The following is a 23,228-nucleotide window of genomic DNA, read 5'->3' as shown; positions in this document are numbered from 1 at the left end:
AAAGGGGAAGCTATGCGAACAAGAATCATGAAAAACCCAACGCCAACGTCCTTCACAGGGGAATCACAGCTGAGACTTTCAGCAACTTCTTCTCCTCTGATGAGGTCCCTGCGTCATCTTTATGGAAAGAAACAAGACTTGTCAGGAATAATACTACTTGCTTTCGTGGAGTGTGGCTGGTGAACTGTTCGTGCTGTGGTCTGCAAGCGTCGTGTGGTCTCGTCGGGTCAAATGAAAAACCGAGTAGTATAGTACTAATATAGTAGTGATAGTAAAAATTAACCCTCCTGAGGAGCCCACGTTGCTTTGGCAGTGACTCGCTTGCCGACGTAACCGTGGAAGCCCATCATGAACAATGGACTGACTAATTATTCACTTGTCCTGTTTTTCTAGAAACATATTAACACATGTTCTTGGTTTAAAAAAACGTATTAGTATGTAAGAAAGGGTTTGCTCCCCACACCGGAGCTCGCGCTATTCCGCCGACTTTACTTGACACTTGACTGACTCACGACTGCCATCCAGAGCACACGAGAAGTCCATCAAACAAGTAGAGTAAAGTAAAGTCGGCGGAATAGCGCGAGCTCCGGTGTGGGGAGCAAACCCTTTCTCACTACTTCGTATTATTAGTATGTAGTGATAATTATAATTATTAGTGCTTATTATGAAGATCGGGTAGTGAATAAAAGCCATTGACTTGCGCACAATAATCATGTCCGGATTCGGTTGTACTGCCATGATGTACTAGTACAGTGCAGGCAACTGAAATCCGACCCCCTGAGCGGTGGGTGCACATTCTAGCGGTCTCTGTTTCGTAGTTTTACCACCCCGCGCCGCGCATGTTGGGTCTTTGCGATCTGAGCACACCGCTCAGGGAGTCGGATTTCAGTTGCCAGCACTGTAGTAATAGTACTACAATCATGTAGTACTACGTGTTCGTACACTGTCGACGCGTCGCGCCTGTAGTTGCACTGGCACGTGACCGGCAAAAGTGGGTTGGCCCTGGACTTGCATGTACCATTGTATTATGATCGATTGTGTTCTTTCTGCCAGAGCACGTTTAATAAGAGTTTATGCCAAACATGCAGTGCGCAGTACAAGTACATGCCTGTAACTGGACTCAGTGTGAGTTAGGTAAGACTCCAGCTAGCATCGGATTAGCTGGTCGCGGTAGCGCCTGGGCCAGCACTACTGCAAGCACAAGGACGCGCAGCCGTAGGCTTGGCTGTATAATATAAGTCGTCAGTATCTGGCGATCATATCACAGAAGAGTCGCTTCCCGGCCCCGTAGTTCCTTGCGTTGTTGCTCAGCTCTCCAGCCATTGTAGGGCTGCTGTCAGTTCTAGTATAGCGAGTGTGTCCGTTGTTGTTTAGCCGCCTAGCTACATCTCCTTCTCTCTCTCTTCCTTCCTCGTGCCAGTAGGGCCAGGGCGTTTTCTTAGCTGCTGCCTAGACGGACCCAGCTAGAGTGTTGTCAGTTTCGCTCCCGTACCTCCCCCACCTACTAGTTCCGTTCATTCGCGTCGCGGCCTTCTACCTAGCTTGGTGTGTGAGCGATCGCACTAGATTCGTGAGAAAGTGTTCTTCCATAGCGATTAGAGACTCACGGGTGGTAGTGGTCCTCGCTGGACATCTTCAGATCAGCTCTAACGTCGATGCTAGCCTTAGCGGAGGAAAACTAGGTGGAGATACCAAGGCGACAATCGCTGAGTACTGCACTGAGAGCGAGACGGTGCGAAGAACAGACCAGTGGTCCCACGCGATTTACTGCGTTGACTGGGGATTCTCACCTCCAACCACTACACAGTGTAAAGAGTAGAATACTGTTACCACCGTCAAGTCGTACCCTCACGCCTGGTCCGATCTCGCAGGCGTACTTCGGGATTACTCCGCTATTTGTTACTAGGCGTAGGCGAGGAGAGTGTAGCCACTCATCGCTTCTTCATTGATCTGCAACTCATGGAAAAATTTAAGGACACCAAAATGGATCTAGGCACAACTACACCAGAATATTCGCCATCCACGTCCGCTGCCCCTGCTGCCGACACTACTCCAGTGGCTCCTGAATCTTCGCCTGCCACCATGTCCACGTCTAACAGCGCTGCGAATGAAGCTCCAGCTAGCGTTGAGCCCAGCGGCCAACCTGTCGACCAAGACGCATCGACTGACGCGGCGCAAAGCGAAGAAGCAGTAGACCAGGCTGATTCGAAAGCAAATCCAAGCGACAGCAACGAATCGGAGACCCGAGATCCACCAAATGAACCAGGGTAAGACCAATGTGTCTTCCAACTTCCTGCTTTACTGGTGTTGGAATCGTTGTTTGATGACCAGGCCGATGTAGTAGATAATGGCAATGTGTTTCACCAACTAACTAACTTACGTCTGTGCGTATATCTCTTCTATTCTGTGCGTGCAGAAAAATGTTCATAGGAGGTCTGAGCTGGCAGACTGACCAAGGTAAGAATGTATTCTCTATGTATTCATTGAGTCTGTACGGTGGCCTCTAATATGGCTCTACGCCCTGGCATTGGCGTCTAATGCTCCACGCTCGCTCGTGTCCGGCGGTTTCATGGACGCCACCACACCATGGGGTGCCGTGCGATGCCAACTACTACAGTACTAGTATTAACTTTTGTGTGGAATTCGTAGGCGAATAGCTTATCACCGTAGACAGATGCGACTTGGCTAGGGGGTATCACCACTGTGTACTAGTGCGAGCAGCCGTGTTGCCTAGATGTTTCTTTCGGAGCCTTGGTCTCATGCGACCACAGGAGAATATTTCCAAATCCGTTGATCCCCGAGCTGCCAGCTTTCTCCCCATACCTCACACCAGATTTAGCGCTAAATTTGTTTATACTTGTGGCCCTATGTGTTTATAAGCATACTGTTGGGTAGACCCAAAGTATCAGTTGTCTGATGATTGCCTAGCGGCATGAAACTCAGAGTTACAACCAACCTGAACGTCCTCCGCTGAGTCTGCTATGAAGAATATTTTCATGTAAAAACTAGCGCGAGGTCAAGTGCAGTACAGTCTGTGTTCGTCCCTCTATTGTAATTATTGTATCTTTCGTTGGCTCTCTGCGTACCTCTATCTGAATCTGTCTGTCCCCCCGTGTGCGTGTGTGTCTGTGTGTCTGTCTCTCTCTCTCTCTCTCTCTCTCTCTCTCTCTCTCTCTCTCTCTCTCTCTCTCTCTCTCTCTCTCTCTCTCTCTCTCTCTCTCTCTCTCTCTCTCTCTCTCTCTCTCTCTCTCTCTCTCTCTCTCTCTCTCTCTCTCTCTCTCTCTCTCTCTCTCTCTCTCTCTCTCTCTCTCTCTCTCTCTCTCTCTCTCTCTCTCTCTCTCCGATGTGGCCATTGTCACACGCACCTAACTCAGCACACTGTCTTTTAAATGGCCAATTGCTGGGCATTTGGGTCTGTTTAGTCCTGGCAATTTGTTGCATTCCATGTAAGAACATACTCACTGCTTTTTTTTAATTTATCCATGAAACGCTCAGAGCGTGTCTGCACTAAACTCACGTGCATGTGTATATTATGCCCCTGTTCTCCTAGGTGCCTTGAACACGTATTTTAGCAAGTACGGCGAAGTGAAGGAGAGCGTTGTGATGACCGACACTGTCACTGGAAGATCCAGGTCAGTGCCCCACTAAGTGACTTCAATGCATGGACGGACGAAACGTTCACCAGGTGCCATTACAACTTTAGCACCCGTGCTCCTCCCCCAAAACTAGCCAAGCAAAAATGAATCACTGTGTCCTGTTGCAGAACGCAGCAGTTCTCGGTGCCAGGATTCTAGCGTTCTCGGCAATACCCGAGCCTCCCTGCTAGCCAGCTGTACAGTAAAAAAGGTCGTGTTGACAATGCCCTGTGTTCATCATGGCCTGTGTGGTTGTGGCTGTCCACTGTGTGTCTATGACCCTTGACATAAATAATGACATTTCGACAGATCGCTGTACAGTCTGCACTAGCTGTACAGGATTGTACTATCATGACTATGTCTTACATCAGCCGACTGCTGGTGTAGAAAACGCAGCGTGGAAAGCGACGTTTTCAAACGCCATTTCAGAGTTTTAGAGCACGCAATAATTGTGCAAGCATGATGCAGGTCGTCCATGTACATAGAATGCAGCCAAAACTGCAATGCACAATGCCCCGTGTCGGCCCCAACCATGCCGCCATCCTTTCTCAGCTGAGTTCGCTTCAGTGACTTCGTTACCTGGCATGGCGCAGGAAGATGGGCAGATTAGGGAAATATTGACTCTCATCTTTTCGAAAGGCTCTGCAACTGCAAGAAGTGAGTACATGTTCGACTACACCGAACACCGTACACGCTTCTGCTCGACCCTCTAAATCCACGAACGCATCTGACTCTGAATGCGAATAGCTAGTGGCATGGCCTTCAATGTCGCTTGCCAAGCAGTTCTACCTGATGTCTGTCGCTGGCGCATTGGCGGTTCATGGTCGCCATTGTCGTTTCGCAGCCGCTAAGCGCGCTTGGCTTCTTGATCTAGCTGGCGCGCTTGACGGCTCGTGGTCGCATTCGCTGTTTCTTGCAGCGCTAGAGCAGTGCTGGCTGAGTGAAAAGCCTGCCTCTGCTCAGCGCGAGGCTGTAAAGAGCATGTCTGACAGTTAGTTGTCTGGACTGGAGAGGAGGACTGCCAGTCTGGACAGTACAGCGTTGCCGAGATTATGATTCTCTGCCGTCCACGTCCGCTATTTTCTGTATGTCGGACTAGTAGTGGTCGCTTGGTCCTGCAGCACAGACACAGTTGCCCTAGCACACGTGAATAGTGACCTTACAAAGCGTCACTGTTCCACAGTCATACTGCTGGCCGACAAGCTGAGGGAATATGCACTGAATGAGCACGCCAGCCTCCATTATCGGTTATAGTAATAATCTGTATTTCAGGAGTACCCGAAGGATAACGCCGATCTGGGGGATCTCCTGTTTGTGTATGTACTAGTAACATTTTCTAATTGTCCGCAAACTCCAACGCATTCACTTACACATTAAAACTTCACTTCTCAACTCCAAAAAACGGTCTCTTCAATGCGATTCAAACCAAAATCAAAATTACAATTACACCAAATTTTCGGGCCTGGCCCATCATCAGAGTCATGATGGGCCAGGCCTAGGTAGCCAGGCCTAGGTAGCCAGGCCCGAAAATTCGGTGTAATTGTAATTTTGATTTTGGTTTGAATCGCAGTGAAGAGACCGTTTTTGGAGTTGAGAAGTGGAGTTTAAATACTAGTAACATAGTAAAGGAGAAGAGAGAAAGTACGCAAAGTGAGTGTGAAATGTTGGATTCAAATAAAAGGAACACAAGGAAAGAATAAGCGTGTAAATCAATGATTGCACATCAAAGGTGTACCAGTGCTGTCGAACTTACACTTTGCAATGTGAATTGAATTCAGTTAGGGAATCTAAACTTGCCAATCGGGTAGGAAGTGACGGTGGAAGACAATTCCAAAGAGAACCAATTTTCTGTAGGAATAGGGATGAAAAAATGCGACCATGTGAGTTAAAAATGAGCTTTTTGGGGCTACTGGCACTACGTGATGGGTATCACAAAGCGAGAGAGATACTCTGGGTGGAAGTTGATATACTTAAATAAATCAACAAGAGAATCTCAATAAGACACGGCGAAATTGCAGGGATTCTAAGTGACAAAATCTATTCAAATTTGATTTTTGATTCATAGATATCAAAGTAGATTTTCGCAGACTTCAGGAGTCGCCGGCAAACCTTAGCCTGAAGTACAGTGCTGGCAACTGAAATCCGACCACTTGAGCGGTGGGTTCACATTCTAGCGGTCTCTGTTTCGTAGTTTTACCATCCCGTGTTGGGTCTTTGCGATGTGAGCGCACCGCTCAGGGGTCGGATTTCAGTTGCCAGCACTGTACATCAAGGGATTCTAACTGAGCGGATGTGATCCTATATGACGCGAGGCAGGAATGGCATATTCAATTGCCGGACGCACATATTCAGAGACGTAATACACTGAAGGATGTACCCAGGGCCAGAGTGCTGACAGTGCTCAACACCACAAAGGCAGAGCGTAATACACAACAGAACAGCAAGGACCTTGTTGTTCAGTTGTGTAAGACGTAATACATGTACAAGAGAGCAATATGGGACGATGGTAAGGGTCGGCCCATGAAGCATAGCAGATTGACACGTCACTGAAACTGATACTTACTTCCCGAAGATGGTGTGTGGAAGTGGTCTTTTTTTTACTTCACACCATCACTGAGCTGTACGCCGAGATGCTTAGCAAAACGTCCAAAAGCAATTGGAACGTCTTCCGTTAAAACAGAGAAGTCGGGAATGTCATAATTCGAAAAGGTGAAGGTTTTCTGGACAAACCATCCCATGGATATTCCGAGCCAACTGCTGGCAGCTGGCCAGATCCTGCTGGAGGTGGTACAAGTTCTCATCTAAGGAGAGGGATGAGTAATTGAGTATGTAGAAGGGTGACGTCATCCTGTAGAGATAAGTTGTGTGGAGGTTTGATGCTCGCCCCAAACAGTTACTGCTGTGACCAGCACTGGTTGTGTTCATCTGTCCGTGGGTTTGGGTCTGGGGCTTCTCCTAGTCTAACGACAGGCGCGCAAAGTGCACATCCACTACTTGGTCGTTCAGAGCCGTGAGTGCAGTGGGTGCAACTCGGTATAAGTTGTGTGGAGGTTTGATGCCCGCCCCAAAGAGTTACTGCTGTGACCAGCACTGGCTGTGTTCATCTGTCCGTGGCCATGGCTCTGGGGCTTCTCCTAGTCTAACGACAGGCATGCAACGTGCACATCCACTACTTGGTCACTACGTGGCGTACTGGATCGTTGATGGGACGGCTGCCATGGCAGCGGTCGTGCTTGGTGCTACGAGACCATCCGCTGTTTCCGCCGCAGTGCTGTTACCCTGTTGGCCTCAGTTCAGACCTCGCAGCATAGCTGAAAACTTCCCAGACTTACTTTGGGAGGTAGATGACAGGAAGGGGAGCTTCGTCGTATTAGGCGTTCCATTTCGTGCTTTGCCAGCTCTCCTTTAGCTGAGTACAATAGTATTTAGTTCTTAGCCATGTTCCAACCCTATGCCTTGTAAGTAAACACATCATTATGTGTGTCCTTGCCACAGCTAAATCCGCTGTTCAGCAACCTCTGGAGGAACTTGTTAAAGTTAGGTCGCCGAGTGGTATCAGGAGGCACACACAAGAAGACTGACTAATATTATGTTATTCGGCTCAATCTGCCTGAAGTTATGTATAACTGCTCCGGCTCAATCTGCCTGGAGGGACTCTGAACGGAATATAACTGCTCCGGCTCAATCTGCCAGGAGGGACTCTCTTCTCTGCTATGAGCTAATTCTATCTCTGGTAGAGCAGATAGGGCTTATATAGCATAGACAGCATATATATGGATTGAGGCTCCAGTCTCTCCGGAGGCGTGGGTTCGAATCCCACCGCTGCCACCAGTGTAATATGCGTGATCTAAGGCAATCCCACCACTGCCACCAGTGTAATATGCGTGATCTAAGGCAATCCCACCGCTGCCACCAGTTCTGTAGCGCCGCTGCCATCACTGCAATACAGATACTAGGTGGGTTCGAATCTAGCAATTATAAAATTGAACCACCGGTGGGACAAGAGGTGATTTACAGTGTCACGTGCTAGCATGAATACAGTAGGGCCAGGGATACTACAAAAGGATGACACGGCGTTACCTTCGCGTTACACGGTTATTGATGCTCTACTATGCAGCACCATTGATGTTGAGTCTTTGAATAGTATGCTAGCCTCAACTTTTCCTTGATCAAAGGTTTGGTATTTTCTCTCTTCGCCAACAGGGGATTCGGTTTCGTCACCTTCAAGGACCCCAGCTCAGTTGATCGTGTCCAAGAAGAGAAACGACACATGCTGGACCAAAAACAGGTGAGAGCTGTAGAAATGTTCTTCATATCTTTGTTACTGTCTGTCTATCTGTCTTCAAGCAAGGGCTTGATTCTCCAGACGATGACAAAGTAGCCAAAGGCCCAGGTAGAGAAATCGGCACAGACAACGTAGTAGATCTGAGCAGGGGCAAGACTTGATACTGACAACTGTTTGAACATTTCAATCATATTATAATAGTAGGTCTTCGCCTTCAGAAGACCTATACTGATGCTGTCGTTGCACACAGTGCCAGCACTCTGGCTCCACACACTGTTTCACCATGTTTATCCTCGCTCTGCTGCCATACCATGTCTCCTTGGACCCTCCACTCTCTCCCTCTCTCTCTCTCTCTCTCTCTCTCTCTCTCTCTCTCTCTCTCTCTCTCTCTCTCTCTCTCTCTCTCTCTCTCTCTCTCTCTCTCTCTCTCTCTCTCTCTCTCTCTCTCTCTCTCTCTCTCTCTCTCTCTCTCTCTCTCTCTCTCTCTCTCTCTCTCTCTCTCTCTCTCTCTCTCTCTCTCTCTCTCTCTCTCTCTCTCTCTCTCTCTCTCTCTCTCTCTCTCTCTCTCTCTCTCTCTCTCTCTCTCTCTCTCTCTCTCTCTCTCTCTCTCTCTCTCTCTCGCTCGCTCTCTCTCTCTCTCTCTCTCTCTCTCTCTCTCTCTCTCTCTCTCTCTCTCTCTCTCTCTCTCTCTCTCTCTCTCTCTCTCTCTCTCTCTCTCTCTCTCTCTCTCTCTCTCTCTCCACACTCTCTCTCTCCACACTCTCCACTCTCTGTGGTCTCTAACCCTCCTCACTTGCCTATCATCCCCCCCCCCCCCCGCCTCTTGTCCAGTGAAAACAAGGCGTTCTCGAATTTTACGAAATGTAGCTCACAGGGGGAAATTTTCAGTTCACTGTTCCCCCCCCCCCCCCCGTCAGCCTAACAGTTTTACTTAGGTTTCCGCAACCCCAGGAACCCGGGCCAGGGATCAAGGCGCAGATGCTGCTCCTAATCTTATTATTTTAAAAAGAGGTAGGAGGCCCGTATTGATCACACCCACTGCAAATGGTCAAAGACCGAAAAATCCCATTCTCTTCATCCAATCTTCCCTCGTACCCGGCCAAGAGATCCTGCTGAGAAATAACTGACGTCACATGACCAAGAATTCTCTTTTTCTGGATAAGTAGATCTGCGTGTGGATCAGATATTTCACTTCAAGAAAATCCAAAACTGGAAATGCGCGCACAACTGCTGCATGCTCCGATACCGTTCACCGTGCCACGTCCTAAAAATTAATAATTACTTTGTATATCCTTCCCTCACGACAGCAACCATAAATAATTCGCAGTTTTGTACAAAACGTAGATCTACATGACTGTAGTAAATGTCGTGTAGTAGTATACACTCAAACGCCTCTTATCCGGACGCCTCAGATACGGGCACGTCTCTCTACCGGGCACCTTTAGCTTGAGTTCCTATGGCAAAAATGCTTCGAATTTGGGGGTTTTGAACTTTTTCCGTATTCGGAAGTGCTTATTTTTCACTGCCAACCTATGTAATCCACACATTTTTACCAGTGGGTTCCTTTTGTATCCTGAACATGTGCAATACGTTCCAAATAAACTTCTTCAAAAAGTGATATGATACATGGTAGATGAGTTATTCTGAGATACGGGCAAATCTGAGATACGGGCAGTGCCCGGTCCCAAGGTGCCCGGATAAGAGACGTCCGAGTGTACTGCAAAACTGCAATCGGATTTTGTTTCTGGAGGAGAGCGCTGTGCATCTGGGGTGCTGCATCAGTGCATGTAAGCACGACTGTAGTCGCAGTGTGAGAATGTATCGGATAACCTCGTCAAGCGTGTACGTAACAATTACATGATTCTCCAGAGCTAGCAGACTCTGCTAACGAAAATGATCGTAGATGGACACTACACTGACTGTATGTGACGCGTACTGTCCATGCCCACTGTTACCTGGTTACCTCTAGTCTCGACTTGACGTTTGAATGAGCATTCCACCTGGGCTATCGCTTGCGAGTTCATTGTTTTCGCTTGTCCGAGAGTTCCGCACTTGGCGCCCTTGCTTGTAAGTTAGTTGTATGCAAAGCCAACATCGACACGTAGTCGACCATGGCCGACTAGAAAAAGTATTTTTTGATGCATTCCGCGAGTCCTCGGCCTCGTCGATCGATCTCGCCATTCACCTGCAGAGACGACACTGTACGGACGATCACCATGACGAACGCACATTCTCTGGCGCGCAGTTGCCCAGATCAGAGAACGCACCGCTTGCGTGGTTGGTGTGGTCGAACACCGTGCGATCGCGAGCTCTGAGCACAGCACATCACAGACTAGACTGGGCAAGCACTTGCACTATTGAGTACATGTATTGGTCACGCTTTCTCTGACTCGGGTCTAGCGTTCTGGGGTGTACGTACCAGGGAGTAGTAAAATACATGTATTTACTACTCCCTGTTAGACCCCTCTACGTACACGCACCGTGATCTGCCGGTCGTTGAAACTAACTTTGTTGCACCCCTCTCCCTCCCCCGGGGCCCTCGGCCTCTCGAAAACAGATTCGTAGGATCTGCAACAGTTTGCCCTGTCCCTCTCAAATCCGCTGGGACGATAATAATTATCAAATGCGCCATCCATACACGTAGATCTACGCAGACAGTCAACAGTCCGTGCGACAGCTACACTACGCACTGTAGTAACACAGTACACAGTACAGAACCCTTGTCGTGCAGGTGTCGAACGCAGCAAGCCGTTCAAGGACACGAAATCATCGACTCGATTCTGAAGTGAAGAGAGTGAATGAAGCGCAAATACTCCCAGCTCTGCATCTGACGGGTGGTCTCATTTTTCGCAGAATTATCGTATAAAATGTAGCGCTATAGCGCTTGTTTGCTGTGGATTTCACACAAAACACCTCGTTCTGTTTTCTAGTTCTTTATAACGTCAGTACAATGTCGAATCGACTAGTAGTACAACATTTTGTCGTGTTAGTAATGATAGCAGCAAACAAGCCGGCAAGCGCTTGAAGGACACTTGAGGAATGCCGAAACGCTGTTTTGAAATAGCTTTCTTGCGTATTGTTAGACTACTTCTCCCGGCTGCTGAGGCGAGAACGAGGAAATGGAGCGGAAAATGGTCCTCAGTGGCGCTGTCGCAGCGTGTACGCGCGCATACGGCGAGGTTACTGGCTTGAACGACCCCTTTCCCCCCTCTCCCCAGTGAGTATCTGAGTTCGTGGGTGTTGTTACATGGACAATGCATACGGACCGACGGTAGTTGCGATGGAATGCTAGGGGTCTGACGCTTGCCTCGCTGCAAGCAAACGCCTGCAATGCGGTCGCCACAGTAGCATTGGCTGTGACCTAACGTCAGTTTGACAGTATAAACGACGCTACATTGTAGATCTGAGGAGATGAGATTTGCAGTAACTACGCTGGTAGATCAAGGCCTTTTCAAGGAATCCGTGCACTTCATCCAGCCTTGCAGCTTGGTGTGGCACTATCATCACCGCAATTGACAAAAAAAGAACTGAGGGCGTAGATGCTTGATTGGAGGTTTTGATTCACGACGAAAATGACTGGTTGTAGTGGTTGGGCAAGCAGGAAAACAGCGCATCTCATACTCAGGGAGTGAGGGGCGTTTGCCTACATCATCACCTGGCGATGAACTAACATTTTCTTGCGCGTCACGTACTAGCATCTTGTGTGAACAAGAAACACAATCATGATGATTTTCCAGCCTAATAAAAAGCTGAGTTGCAGTTATGTGAAACTTCAGTAACCCATACTAGTACCTCAACAATAAATTGTACTCCATAGCCCTGCTTCTCTTTCCAAGGACTGATCTAGCACGATCAAGGTCCTATCTGTCCCTGCGGGAATTTGCGGAAAAAACTCTCGAAAACTTGCGCAAGAAATTGCGGCAGAAAGTAACAAAAATGCGACGAAAAGTGCGGAATGATGCAGAACTTGCCAGGAATTCGCGGAATTATTTGCAGAAAATTGCGGATTTGGGCCAAATCACGAAATTTGTTGCATCGTATATCTACTCCGGAGTCGTACTGTGCAAATAACCTACAGGATCACGGAAAGAACTGCGTGAAAAGTGCATAAAAATGTGAGATATAGTGCAGAAAACAACAAAAAACGCGTGAAATAGCGGATTTTGCTGAAAATCGCGGGTTTGAGCCAAAATCGCGAAATTTGTTGCATCCGTGGAATCGCGATTTCCTGGAGGGTCAGTCCTATGCATGGCCACCTAGTAGTTAAAATTACTGCAAAATCGGAAACATACATACAGGAAACGTTACCGTATTTTCCAGAGCTTAACTGGAGCATCAGCCACACCCAGTTTGTTTTGCACCCAACCTGTTTATAAATGTTAATTCCATCATAAGCCCCACCTACTTTTTCTGGGTGAATGCGGTTTGTACTCCGGACAATACCGTACATTCTTGAAGCCACCAGACCATGCATGAATGCATCTATTTCATACCGAGGGGATCACCTTGCTCTCTCTCTCTCTCTCTCTCTCTCTCTCTCTCTCTCTCTCTCTCTCTCTCTCTCTCTCTCTCTCTCTCTCTCTCTCTCTCTCTCTCTCTCTCTCTCTCTCTCTCTCTCTCTCTCTCTCTCTCTCTCTCTCTCTCTCTCTCTCTCTCTCTCTCTCTCTCTCTCTCTCTCTCTCTCTCTCTCTCTCTCTCTCTCTCTCTCTCTCTCTCTCTCTCTCTCTCTCTCTCTCTCTCTCTCTCTCTCTCTCTCTCTCTCTATCTCTATCTCTCTCTCTCTCTCTCGCGCTCTCTCTCTCTCTCTCGCTCTCTTTCTCTCTCTCACACGCACACATACACGCGCGCACACACACACACACATACATACATACACCTTTGACCTTTGACCTTTGACCTTTGACGCCCATCGCCGGAGGCGATGATAGCAATGCTACGGCAGAAGCCATAGCAACTTGTGCTGGGATTACACCATTCAACAGCTTGCAAGGCTGAAGAATTGTCCGTCACTATTCAGCCTGGTCTACACCATACAGCTATTTGGAGTGACATTTTCTGGCCAGTGAATCCCTTTTTTGGTCTTTTTCATTTTTTTTCTTCTTTTTTTTCCCGCACACACATCACACCTGACCACATACACACATATGTAGTTCCTTCACTCCAAGATCCTACGGGTTAGCTCAACGGAGTAGAACAGAGCGCCGTTGGCTGGGAAGGCGCGGACCAATGCAGGCGTTATGCCCCGGTACAGACCACGCATGCCTTCCATGCGCCATATCTCCATGAAGCCGCTGAAGAAATTCTTCGGCTTGCCTGCGGCAACATTGACCTGGTGTCGACTCTTCACCACATCAGCTGGGTACGTGGGCAACCAGAATGCTACGCCAGCATTCTGGTTGCCCACGTACCCCATACATACACACACACACACACACACACACACTCTCTCTCTCTCTCTCTCTATCTCTTGCTCTGTCTCGTTTTTACCTCAAGCAAGAGTACTTGATGGTAACATTCTGGGTGATGCTGTGTTGTCCTTTGCAGATTGACCCGAAGGTTGCAATACCCCGAAAACAAGTAAGTCGGTGACTTGGCAATGGTGACTTTGGGGTATGATGATGAGGATAAAGAATTCATGACAACGTCGTTTGTGGAAAGGTCACAGTGAGACAAAAAATAATCTGGTGTAAAGTCGGGAGAGGTTACATTTGCATGAGTGCAGGGTCTGGACCCCATGCATGAACATAGACCCTCGACACTAGTCTGCCGTGTGATCACATGTAATGTACCTGCCAACCTGTGCAAGCCTGAGATCGGGGCAATGCCATACCTAGGTACGAAAAGGCATACACATGTAGCGGTAAATTTTGGGTGCCTATTGCCGTCCTCGATATCGGGACGGTCCCGGCCAAATCGAGATGGTTGGCAAGTATTATGTCGAGTACCCCCCCCCCCCCCCCCCCCACCGGAAAACCAATAGTAGAGCAGGTAGAGACAGAGGTCATACCTACTAGTATTACTACTAGTACTACTACTAGTACAGGCTATGGCTACTACTACTAGTACCGGCTATGGCTTTTCCCGACCGGTAGGAAGACTGGCCCTTGGCAGGAGAGGACTGCGGGCTGACCAAACCGGCGGTGGTACCAACAGCACCCGTCTGGGTCTCGGTCACGGGAATGGATGGTGAGCGTGTCTGTCTGGACACTGGGGAGTACTTGTGACGGCGAAGTCAGGAGGCTCGATTCGTTCCTGCTGCAGTGCTCGCGTGTGACCGTCCCGGCTGCGTGCAGGAGGATGGGTTGACGCGGTGAGAGACTGCACTGCTGCCGTGACACGGTGAGTTGGGACACTTGAAAGCTCATCAAGACTAGTCCACACTGGACCGGCAGAGACTCTTGTGGTTGCCCTGGTAACAACGTTGGCCACAACGGGGGTGGTGGTGGTGGACGTAAAGTCCTTGTCTGCGATCGTAGCGAGCCCAGTGGCATCGAGCGAAGCAGGTGTAACATTAGAGAATGGAACAGCCCGGACAGGGGCTGGCAAGCACTACACAAATAGCCCCCGGAGAAGAGTTGTCTTGTGTGGCTGTCCTGGTTATGACTGCGGCCACGACTGGGCATTTCTCAAATCGGCGAGCCGAAAAATTCGCCGAATACGCAATTTTTGAATTCGGCAAAAATCGATGTTTTAGTGCCTCAGCAGCATGCAAATACAATTTCTGTAACCGTTATCTGCGAAACGTGACCGCGACTTTAGGCATTTACGAAAAAGGTCAGCAGGAAAAGACGCCGAAATCGATGGCTGTCAAGAAATCGCCTGTAATTGAGCCGAATTTACAAATTTCGGGCTGAATTTCGCCGAAAATGGATGTGGTAGTGGTATTGATTTATTTGAATTCGGTATCTCAACAGTACATTGTACAACTTGGGAAGATCCGAATGACATAGATACATAAACATAAAATGTTTCAGTGCCTCTACAGCGTACATGTAATCTATTGCGAGAGGTGACTTTAAGGGGCTCATAATATGGCCGAATTTGGACATTCTCTTAGCCGATCGAAAAGCCCATTAGGCGAAAAAATCGGGCCAATTAGGGAAATGCCTAGCCGCGACTGGGGCAGTGGACTCGACAACTTTGTCCGCGATCGTAGCGAGCTCAGTGAGATCAAGAGTAGCAGGTGTAGAAGAGAGCATGAGCCAAACGGGAGCTGCTAAGTGCTGCACAAAGAGCTCCCGGAGAAGAGATGCGTCAAGTTGTCATTCGCCAAGTAGCAGCGGCTGTATCGTCTTGCTAGGGCGGCTGGTTGCCCAGTTCTTTGTTGCCCAAGAGCTCACGCAAACGAGCTTGTTTGCTCTTTTGCGTCCGTTGAACCAGCATTTTCTTCAGCACCGTGCAGAGTGTTTTTTTTATTCATTTTAGAATAATTTTTAAAGACCACTTTTTTATTAACTGCCAAACATGAGTTGCAGCTAGGGAAGCATACTCAACATGAATCGAGGTAATGGCGGTGAGGTTTAGGGGAGCTCCGCCGCCCACCTGGGGGTGTCTCGGCTGATGGGGAGAGGAGTAGATCTCGGACCTGCACGGCATACTGCGGCTGAAGGCTGCGGGCGACGACTTGGAGCACAGTCCGCTGAGGCGTGATGTGGTGCGTCGTAAAGCAAGCCTCCACCTGAGTGAACTCATAGTCTGTTCGCTTCGTGAAAATCATCGTCAATACCTGATCGTCTCCGAGGAAACATATCCCGGCGTTCTTGTATTTTGTTTTATATGGCACACCTTCATCAGTGCAGGAAGAATATTACTGTTAGGGTGGCATTATTCAGTGGGGATGGCTGTCCATAAAGAACGTTGCTTTCCTAGTTGTGCAGTGTAGTGCATAGTGATTGTCGCAGCATTGTCTGTCTACGGACTGTCTCCTTCCCTCTCATCTGTAATGATTTTGTGCATGCTTGATGTAAATAAATCAGTCCTTATTGTAACCTGCATGCAATGGACTTTTTGCTGAGGAAAACATGGATGCAGTGAATAGGATTTTCGGTCTTTGACCACATGCTGGTGAGCTGATCTACTCACCTCCCACCGCTTTAGGAGCTGCATCTGCGCCTTGATCCTTGAAGGGTGGTGGCGTTCCTACGGATGCGGAAAACTCGGCCTCTATATAGAGAAGCCGAGTCTCACGCGAACCGTGATTTTTTTGCAGGCCAAATGCACATGCATACCAGTGAATGCTAGTGGTGTCTAGTTGGGGATCCTATCTGCAGCCTATCTGTATTGAGAAGTGATCACTCTCCGGATCAGTTAGCCATTTCCATAACCTTAGCCTTAGGCTTAGGACTCCTTGGTGGGCAGAAATGTATGTGTGTATAGAACTTAATCTATGTGTTTGTGAATGGGTAGAAATGTTATGTGTGTATGCAAATGGGTAGAAATGGTATGCGTGTATGTAAATGGGTAGAAATAACATGTGTGTATGTAAATCGACATTCTGCATCACAGGCAGTATTAGTGCTTTGTGTCAGTGGAGGGAAGTGCTGGCACTTCAGCGCCCTAAGCATCCACTTGACATTCCAGGGGAGGGTCAAGTACAATGCTTGCCCTTTGCATCAGTGCATTGGTAATGGAAAGCCTGCACATGCACCGTGATCTTCTCCGGATGATCACCATTGATCAGTGAATGGATGGTCCTGGAGTGTCTCAACAAATATCTTGAGATTTTATTGACTGTGAAGGGTCACTGGGTGGTGTGAGTGGCTGTGATCTGGGAAGCCCCCTTTTCCAGATCTCCTAGCAGTGATCTAATTACGCTGGCATGGCAAATACCTGACTGCTCAGCCTTGGCTTGGTGCTGGACGTATGGAATCTGCGGAATCCCTTCTGGTTCAGGGTAGGCATGTTTCTGTGTGTCGGAGTTGAGCAATGGGACCCTGGCTGGTTGTGTGGACCATGGTGCGACACTGTATAGGCAAGAATGTAGTTGTGCTAGGTGTGATGCTGGCTGGGTGTGGTGCATGTATGAACATAGCACCTGTGTGTGCATGTGTTACTGTTGGCTGGGCAAAGGCAAGAATGTTCATTATTGTCATGGTGTTAACCTTAAAGGGGAAGTTCACCCTAAAATCAAAATCAGATATGTTATTGGGAAAAATCAGCTGAGTCGATTGGTGTATGTCTCGTCTTCATCCGGTGACTATAACCGGAGATATACGCAACTGAAATATCACTTTGATCCCCGGTTTTTGGCGCCGCCATGGCGTCACGAATCTGTGACGTCAAAGAGATAGAGGAGCTCCTGGAGCTCGGAACTTTTACTTGGAGTTGGACGGAGAAGAAAGTGAAGTCGTGAATGTCCAAGGCGGAAAGTCAAGCAGTATGAGGCTCAGAGCGGAGACGATTCAGGGTAGGTCTACCTCCTTGTCAGGAGATGACAGTGACTCCGAGGAGAGCGAGTTGGACGCCAGCGAAGGAACCGGAGTACACCGAGGATGAGATCATGAAGATGGCGAGTGCGGAGCAAGTTGGTGTAAATGCTGACGAAACTGCAGCGGCTGCTGCCGACACTGACCCTGCTGCTTGCTTAGAGGACTGCTGGCCACCTGCCGATCGCGTTGGCAATACGTCCTGGTGTGAATGTGGCAAATGCGTCGTTCAATTATTGCGGAACGACTGCATTTGCTGCAAAGATGTTCCGGAATCGGCAGCCGCGGATTGGTTACTGAGTCTGGCTGCATTACTTGCACCTCACAGTTCGAGGAAGGCTGCAGCAACCAGCACGCACTGTACATTGTACTGCGTGGCTATTTGGGCAAGATCCATCAGCAGGCCGGATCGAAGCCATCTGAGTTTGGAAACCGGTACGTGCTAATACTAGTAGTAGTAGTGTAATACTGTCGTCGATTTTGCATCGGAGAACTGTATTTTCTCATCAAAATTAAAATTGTTCCATGGTGCAAAAATATAACCAGGATATTGGCTTGTATACTTCTTCAAAAATTTGTTGTCGTAGTATGCTGTTGCACTGAAATGTACGTTGACATGTGAGACTAACAGCAGGAAGATCTACTCCCCTGTTCCCCAAAGCAGCTCGCACCGTTACGCAGCATACCGACAATACATATGGCTGATGTTCGGAAAACACTTGGCCCAGGAGTCCGGTGGAACACCTGCGTAATGGACAAACGGCAAAGCAATCATAAGCTGTCACTATTTGTAGTCAGCCAGGTGCTTGCACGTGTGTTTGTGTGTGTAGCTGTATGGTGTAGACCAGGCTGAATTGTGACGATCAATTCTTCAGCCTCGCAAGCTGTTGAATGGTGCAATTCCAGCACAAGTTGCTATTGCTTCTGCCGTAGCATTGCCATCATTGCCTCCGGCGATTGGCGTCAAAGGTGTGTGTGCGTGTGTGTGTGTGTGTGCGCGCGCGCGCGCGCGCGTGTGTGTTTATAGCAAAAGAATAGTCATGAAAATGAACTGCCAGTGTTGCAAGCATATGTACGTGTGGATTTGATCTACACAGTGGGTACCATAACATCACCTCTAAATTTCCCGTGTGCTGACGGGGGTCTGTGTGCACGCATCAGCAGACTCTGGACTCAATGCGCATGCAACTGGAGACCGAAAAGCTGCGGCATACGGCTCAGCATAGGCTTGAGCTAGGATCATACTCGCAAAATACACGCAGATAACAGTGACAATGCAACACAATAAAGACTTTCTTGGAATTGAAACTTACCAAGCAGAGGACAGAGCTAGTGACCACTGTATGCCTTTTCACGACATGTAAAACTTGAATTGAAATAAAACAAAAATATATTGCACGATCTTCTGTCTTCATTCAATACTATCACCTTGCAATCAACACACTGCAAACAGCTTTGTACCGGTATCTGTAAATAATTTTCTCTACAAGTATACGATGTACTCAACACAGTGGGTGAAACTGCCCCCTCCAACTCGCGATGTACAGACAAAATTTCAACACGCTCTCAAAGCACGAAATCACCAGAACCATTCACTCACCTCTTCTCTCTCCTGCCTCTCCTGATACTGCGACATCCTTCGCTTCGCTGGGGGACGCCTGTCCGGGAAAATCGATGGCACAGCGTCTGCTTTCAGCTTTCTGCGGCACGTTTTGCCCATCTCTCCGTGCAAGTTCCTCTGGAAGGCATCTCCTCAAAATGTGCCGAACAAATTGCACAGCTCTCCTCAAACTTAGGTGGCAAATTCTCGCGGTGAATCGCTGCAACCCATTCCGCCCGGAGAGCTTTATCCCGCGGAATACGATGCACCGTGGTCCCAGGGGGCTTGCCAGACTGGTTAGAGCAGCCGACAGCACAGCAAACCGTCATCGTGGTTGAAACTGTTCAGGTCGCAAGAAAGAAACTCCACAAACGCCAGTCTTTCTCGCTCACTGAAAAGCAAGCAGACCGGGAACCTGTATCTCTTTGACGTCACAGGGTGTGGAGGGGGTGTGCGCCGGCCGCATGACGTCATTTTGCATGACGTCATGGTAAATTTCAAATTCAAATATCTCCAGAACGGCGTATCGCACGGCGATGGGACCTTCACCACCGAACTCAGCGCCTCGAAATCTACAAACTGTGAAATTTTGATTTTAGGGTGAACTTCCCCTTTAAGCAGTGCTAAGTGTGACGCTACCTGATGTGCTCTACATGTACACTGTTTGTATTATGTAGCGTACCTTTGTCACTGTCGTTGCAGGTGTAATCTAGGTCCTAGCTTATCTGCTAGCCATAATCTTTCTTTCAGAAAGTGGTGGACATCACGCAACTGCATTGTAAATAAAAGGGGGTTTGTCAACTGGCAACTGCTCTATCTAGTTCACTCTTGGCGCATGCTTTCTGCAAGGACATTGTCATATCTGTGCAGTTGACAGTGGTAGTGGTGGTGTTAATGCATGCAGGGGACTGCAGTACAGTCAGACCTCGCTTATCCGGTCCTCTTTTATCCGGATCCCTCGCCATCCGGAAGAGAATCCTTGGTTACCAATTTACAGCATATGCCATGCACACATACAGTTTTGTGTGTTTGATTATCCGGTTCCCTCGCCTATCCGAATATGTTTCTGGAAAACGGATGTGTGCGGTTATACGAGGTCTGACTGTACCAGAATGTCCACAGAAGTGAAGTCCATGATGTAATGGGTCCCATGACAGGGGCCTGTACATGGGTCTGTGGAATTCTACTTGGAACAAAGCCAGGAGAACATTGTACTGCCATAAGTCCTGGACTTTCCCAGTTATTTGGACTCCATACACTTTTGTATTATGTACAGAGTATTACGTGAGTCACGCGGTCCCAGTATGAAAGCCAGTGCATTTTTGTCTTCAAGATGGAGTGCTCGACTTATTGAGAGTAGATTGAATGCATTCCCTGGTGTAGATGGAGTCTCTGGAGATGGAGTTCTAACACTGACTTTAATTGGGTGCTGGAAAGTGCCAAGCAGCATGGTTGTGTGCGTATGCCCAAAGGCCTCTCGCTATCTGTTGGTACCCCTTGGGGGGGGGTATGTGCCAGTGTGCCAGTGTGGATTGTGTCAAGTGCGCCAGATTGAGCCAGGCCCCACAATCAGACCATCCAGTAGCGTGCATGGGAAATGTAAACACTTCCCTTGTCAGGTCATGTGGTGCAGCTGGATTCAACACTGTATTGTAGCCATGCACGCTCTTCCCAGGCGAGTGTTACAGGTCCCACTTGTGAGCAACATTCTTCACCAATCTGATAATAATTATAGCCTCCCATGCCAGGGCAGGTTTTTGAACGTCAGTGTAGTCAAACCTTCCTTATCTAGTCCTCTTTAAGTTAATCTGATTCCCTTGCACTCAGATGGAAAGTTGGTGGTAACAGATTTGCAGCTGATGTGACACATTCGATGTAGGGAATTAAATACTGATTAAAAAAAAAAGATATTTCAATGGTCACTTCAATGCCAAACATAAGGTGAAGCATGCAATCAAGTTGTGGCATTGGTGGTGAGGTTAAAGGGGAAGTGCACCCTAAGATGAAAACTTTACAACCTGTAGCAAAAATGCACTGATTCCAATGGTGAACTCGGATCCCAGGTTGATCAGAGCAGCCGTTGCTGAGTATACCTGATTGAAGTTGGCGCTAAATTTGTGACATCATGATGACGTCAGTAACTTACCCAGACTAGGCCGGAGTTATGATGTCAGAGAGATATATGTTGTATGGGAGTAGATGGTGGAATAGCAGTTTTGGCGCTCCATTATCCCAAAGAAGTTTTTCAAACTTCGGCATGGTACATATGGCACCCTACCGGTATCCCGACTGGAAAAATATTCTGGTATGAAGATCGTTGTTCCAGAGAAACAAGACACAAAATTGGTATCTGACACAAAGTTGACCGCCATTCTAGCGCTTCCTTCACCTCCATGCGTCCATTCCCGTAACAACTGAAGGGGAACTGGGCGTCGCCTATTCACCAACGATTCAAAAATGCCTCGTACGTGGTCCCAAAAAATCACCTTGAAAAAGTCTATATCAAATTACAGTAACCATGGGAACGGATGGGTAGGGCAGGCTCATTCCTGTCTCACCAACAAAGAAAGGAAAGACCTGTAGGTTGTTTTTGGAATTATTATTTGTCACTCTGCAAAAATAATAGATGTGGCTGCTTGAAAATGTAATCTCTGAAGTTTCGTTTCTGGAAAATGTGGACTTACCTACTTTTTGCGTGAATTGCCTGTAATAGAAGCATTGTGTGTTTGTGTGTGTGTTGTGTGTGTGTGTGTGTGTGCGTGTGCGTGTGTGTGCGTGTGTGTGTGCGTGTGTGTGCGTGTGTGTGTATGCATATTCATCTTTTGAACCTTGCAGGTGGTCAACAAAACTAAGAAACTTTTCCTCGGAGGCCTGGCTCAGTCCACTACTGAGACCGAATTAAATACTTACTTCGAGGAGAGATGGTCCAAGGTTAGTGAAAGCTACACTTCTGTTTTCCAGTCTCTGTATGATGGTGGGGGGTCGTCGTGTGCAGGAAGCCTGGAGGGCCGTATGGAACGTGAGACGATGTGGGTTTTGCTCCTAGGCTGACCTGTTCAAGTCCCTGGCCCTTGTGACAGGGCATATTGATGCATGCAGAGACAGACACGCACGCACACACACATGCAACTGTATCGTCACCTTTAGCTTGCCATCCAACTAGCATTTCTCATTTCTTCGCTTGCCTCTGCTCTCCATTGCACAAATTGACTTGAGTTATTTTTCTTGGGTTATTTAAGTGCTGGCTGCTTGTTTTGCCCCCCCCCCCCTTGGATTGCTTATCCCGTTCACTGTCGTGTGCCTTGACCAGTTTTGCTGTTCTCTTTTTCTTTTCTCTCTCTCTTCCTCTACTTTTCCACAGCCCGACGAGTGTGTTATAATGGTGGACAAGCAATCTCATCGACCCCGAGGTGTGTGCCGTTCCGAATTAGATTACTGAGTTTAGACCCACACAAGTGACAACGGACACTGTATTCCAATCGAAACGAGCTTCAGTATGCTCCGTATCTACATATTTTGCAAAGCCCTCTGCCGCAAATTCTCTTTAGCGGCGCATGTCATAGTACCCCTGTCAGTCTGGTGTAACTTTGTGTTGGTAAGAAACCCATTGCGCAATGACGTAATTTGTGCCGTAAACACCGCGCACACAGCCACCTGGGCATGGCCGTCTAGGGTGTTGAACACAGTGCATTGCTGATCCATGGTTGTGTGGGGTGTTGAGCAGTCCATTGCTGATCCATGGTTGTGTAGGGTTTTGAACAGTGCATTGCTGATCCATGGCCGTCTGGGGTGTTGAACAGTGCATGGCTGATCCATGGTTGTGTAGGGTGTTGAACAGTGCATGGCTGATCCATGGTTGTGTGCCAGTGGGGTGTTGAACAGTGCATTGCTGATCCCAGCGTACTCACATAACACCTCACACAGCAACCTGGGCATGGCCGTCTGGGGTGTTGAACCGTACATTGCTGATCCATGATTGTGTGCGGTGTTGGACAGTGCATTGCTGATCCCAGCGTATTCACATGCATTATTCATCCCTTCCATATTTGGCAATGCGCAATGGGATTGCAGGATGTGGTGTGAACATCACACATTACCATTTTTGCTTTCTGAGTTACGTAGGGCTCAACGCTGGGGTTATGGAAAGTCGCAACCTGCGTCAAGTGTGTGTATGTGTGTATGCATGGTGTTGTGTGTACGTGTGTGCGTATGCAGCTGTCCTCTTGTGCGTCTGTGCATGTGCATGCATGCATGTGTGTGTCTCTCGCACTCTCCTGGAGACC

At 48.2% G+C, this 23,228-nt stretch overlaps 1 protein-coding gene across 6 annotated transcripts in view; it reads left to right on the top strand.

Moving 5' to 3' along the window:
• The first annotated feature begins 1,250 nt into the window (after positions 1-1,250).
• Positions 1,251-23,228, top strand: part of LOC135820914 (RNA-binding protein Musashi homolog 2-like) — a 33,791-nt gene continuing 11,813 nt past the window's right edge. For 4 of the 6 annotated variants that reach the window (XM_065333971.1, XM_065333968.1, XM_065333969.1 and 1 more), the window contains exons 1-7: positions 1,251-2,267; positions 2,417-2,457; positions 3,551-3,632; positions 7,839-7,923; positions 13,465-13,497; positions 21,781-21,876; positions 22,307-22,355. In XM_065333971.1, coding sequence (XP_065190043.1) covers positions 1,960-2,267; positions 2,417-2,457; positions 3,551-3,632; positions 7,839-7,923; positions 13,465-13,497; positions 21,781-21,876; positions 22,307-22,355 — 694 coding nt within the window. In that variant the 5' untranslated portion in view covers positions 1,251-1,959. The remainder of the gene's footprint in view (positions 2,268-2,416; positions 2,458-3,550; positions 3,633-7,838; positions 7,924-13,464; positions 13,498-21,780; positions 21,877-22,306; positions 22,356-23,228) is intronic. The other 2 variants (XM_065333966.1, XM_065333965.1) reach the window with 1 other exon arrangement.

Source organism: Sycon ciliatum, chromosome 7, assembly GCF_964019385.1.
Source record: "Sycon ciliatum chromosome 7, ocSycCili1.1, whole genome shotgun sequence".
NCBI lineage: Eukaryota > Metazoa > Porifera > Calcarea > Leucosolenida > Sycettidae > Sycon > Sycon ciliatum.
The sequence above is the reverse complement of the archived record's forward strand: the minus strand, read 5'-3'. Positions and strand labels throughout refer to the sequence as shown.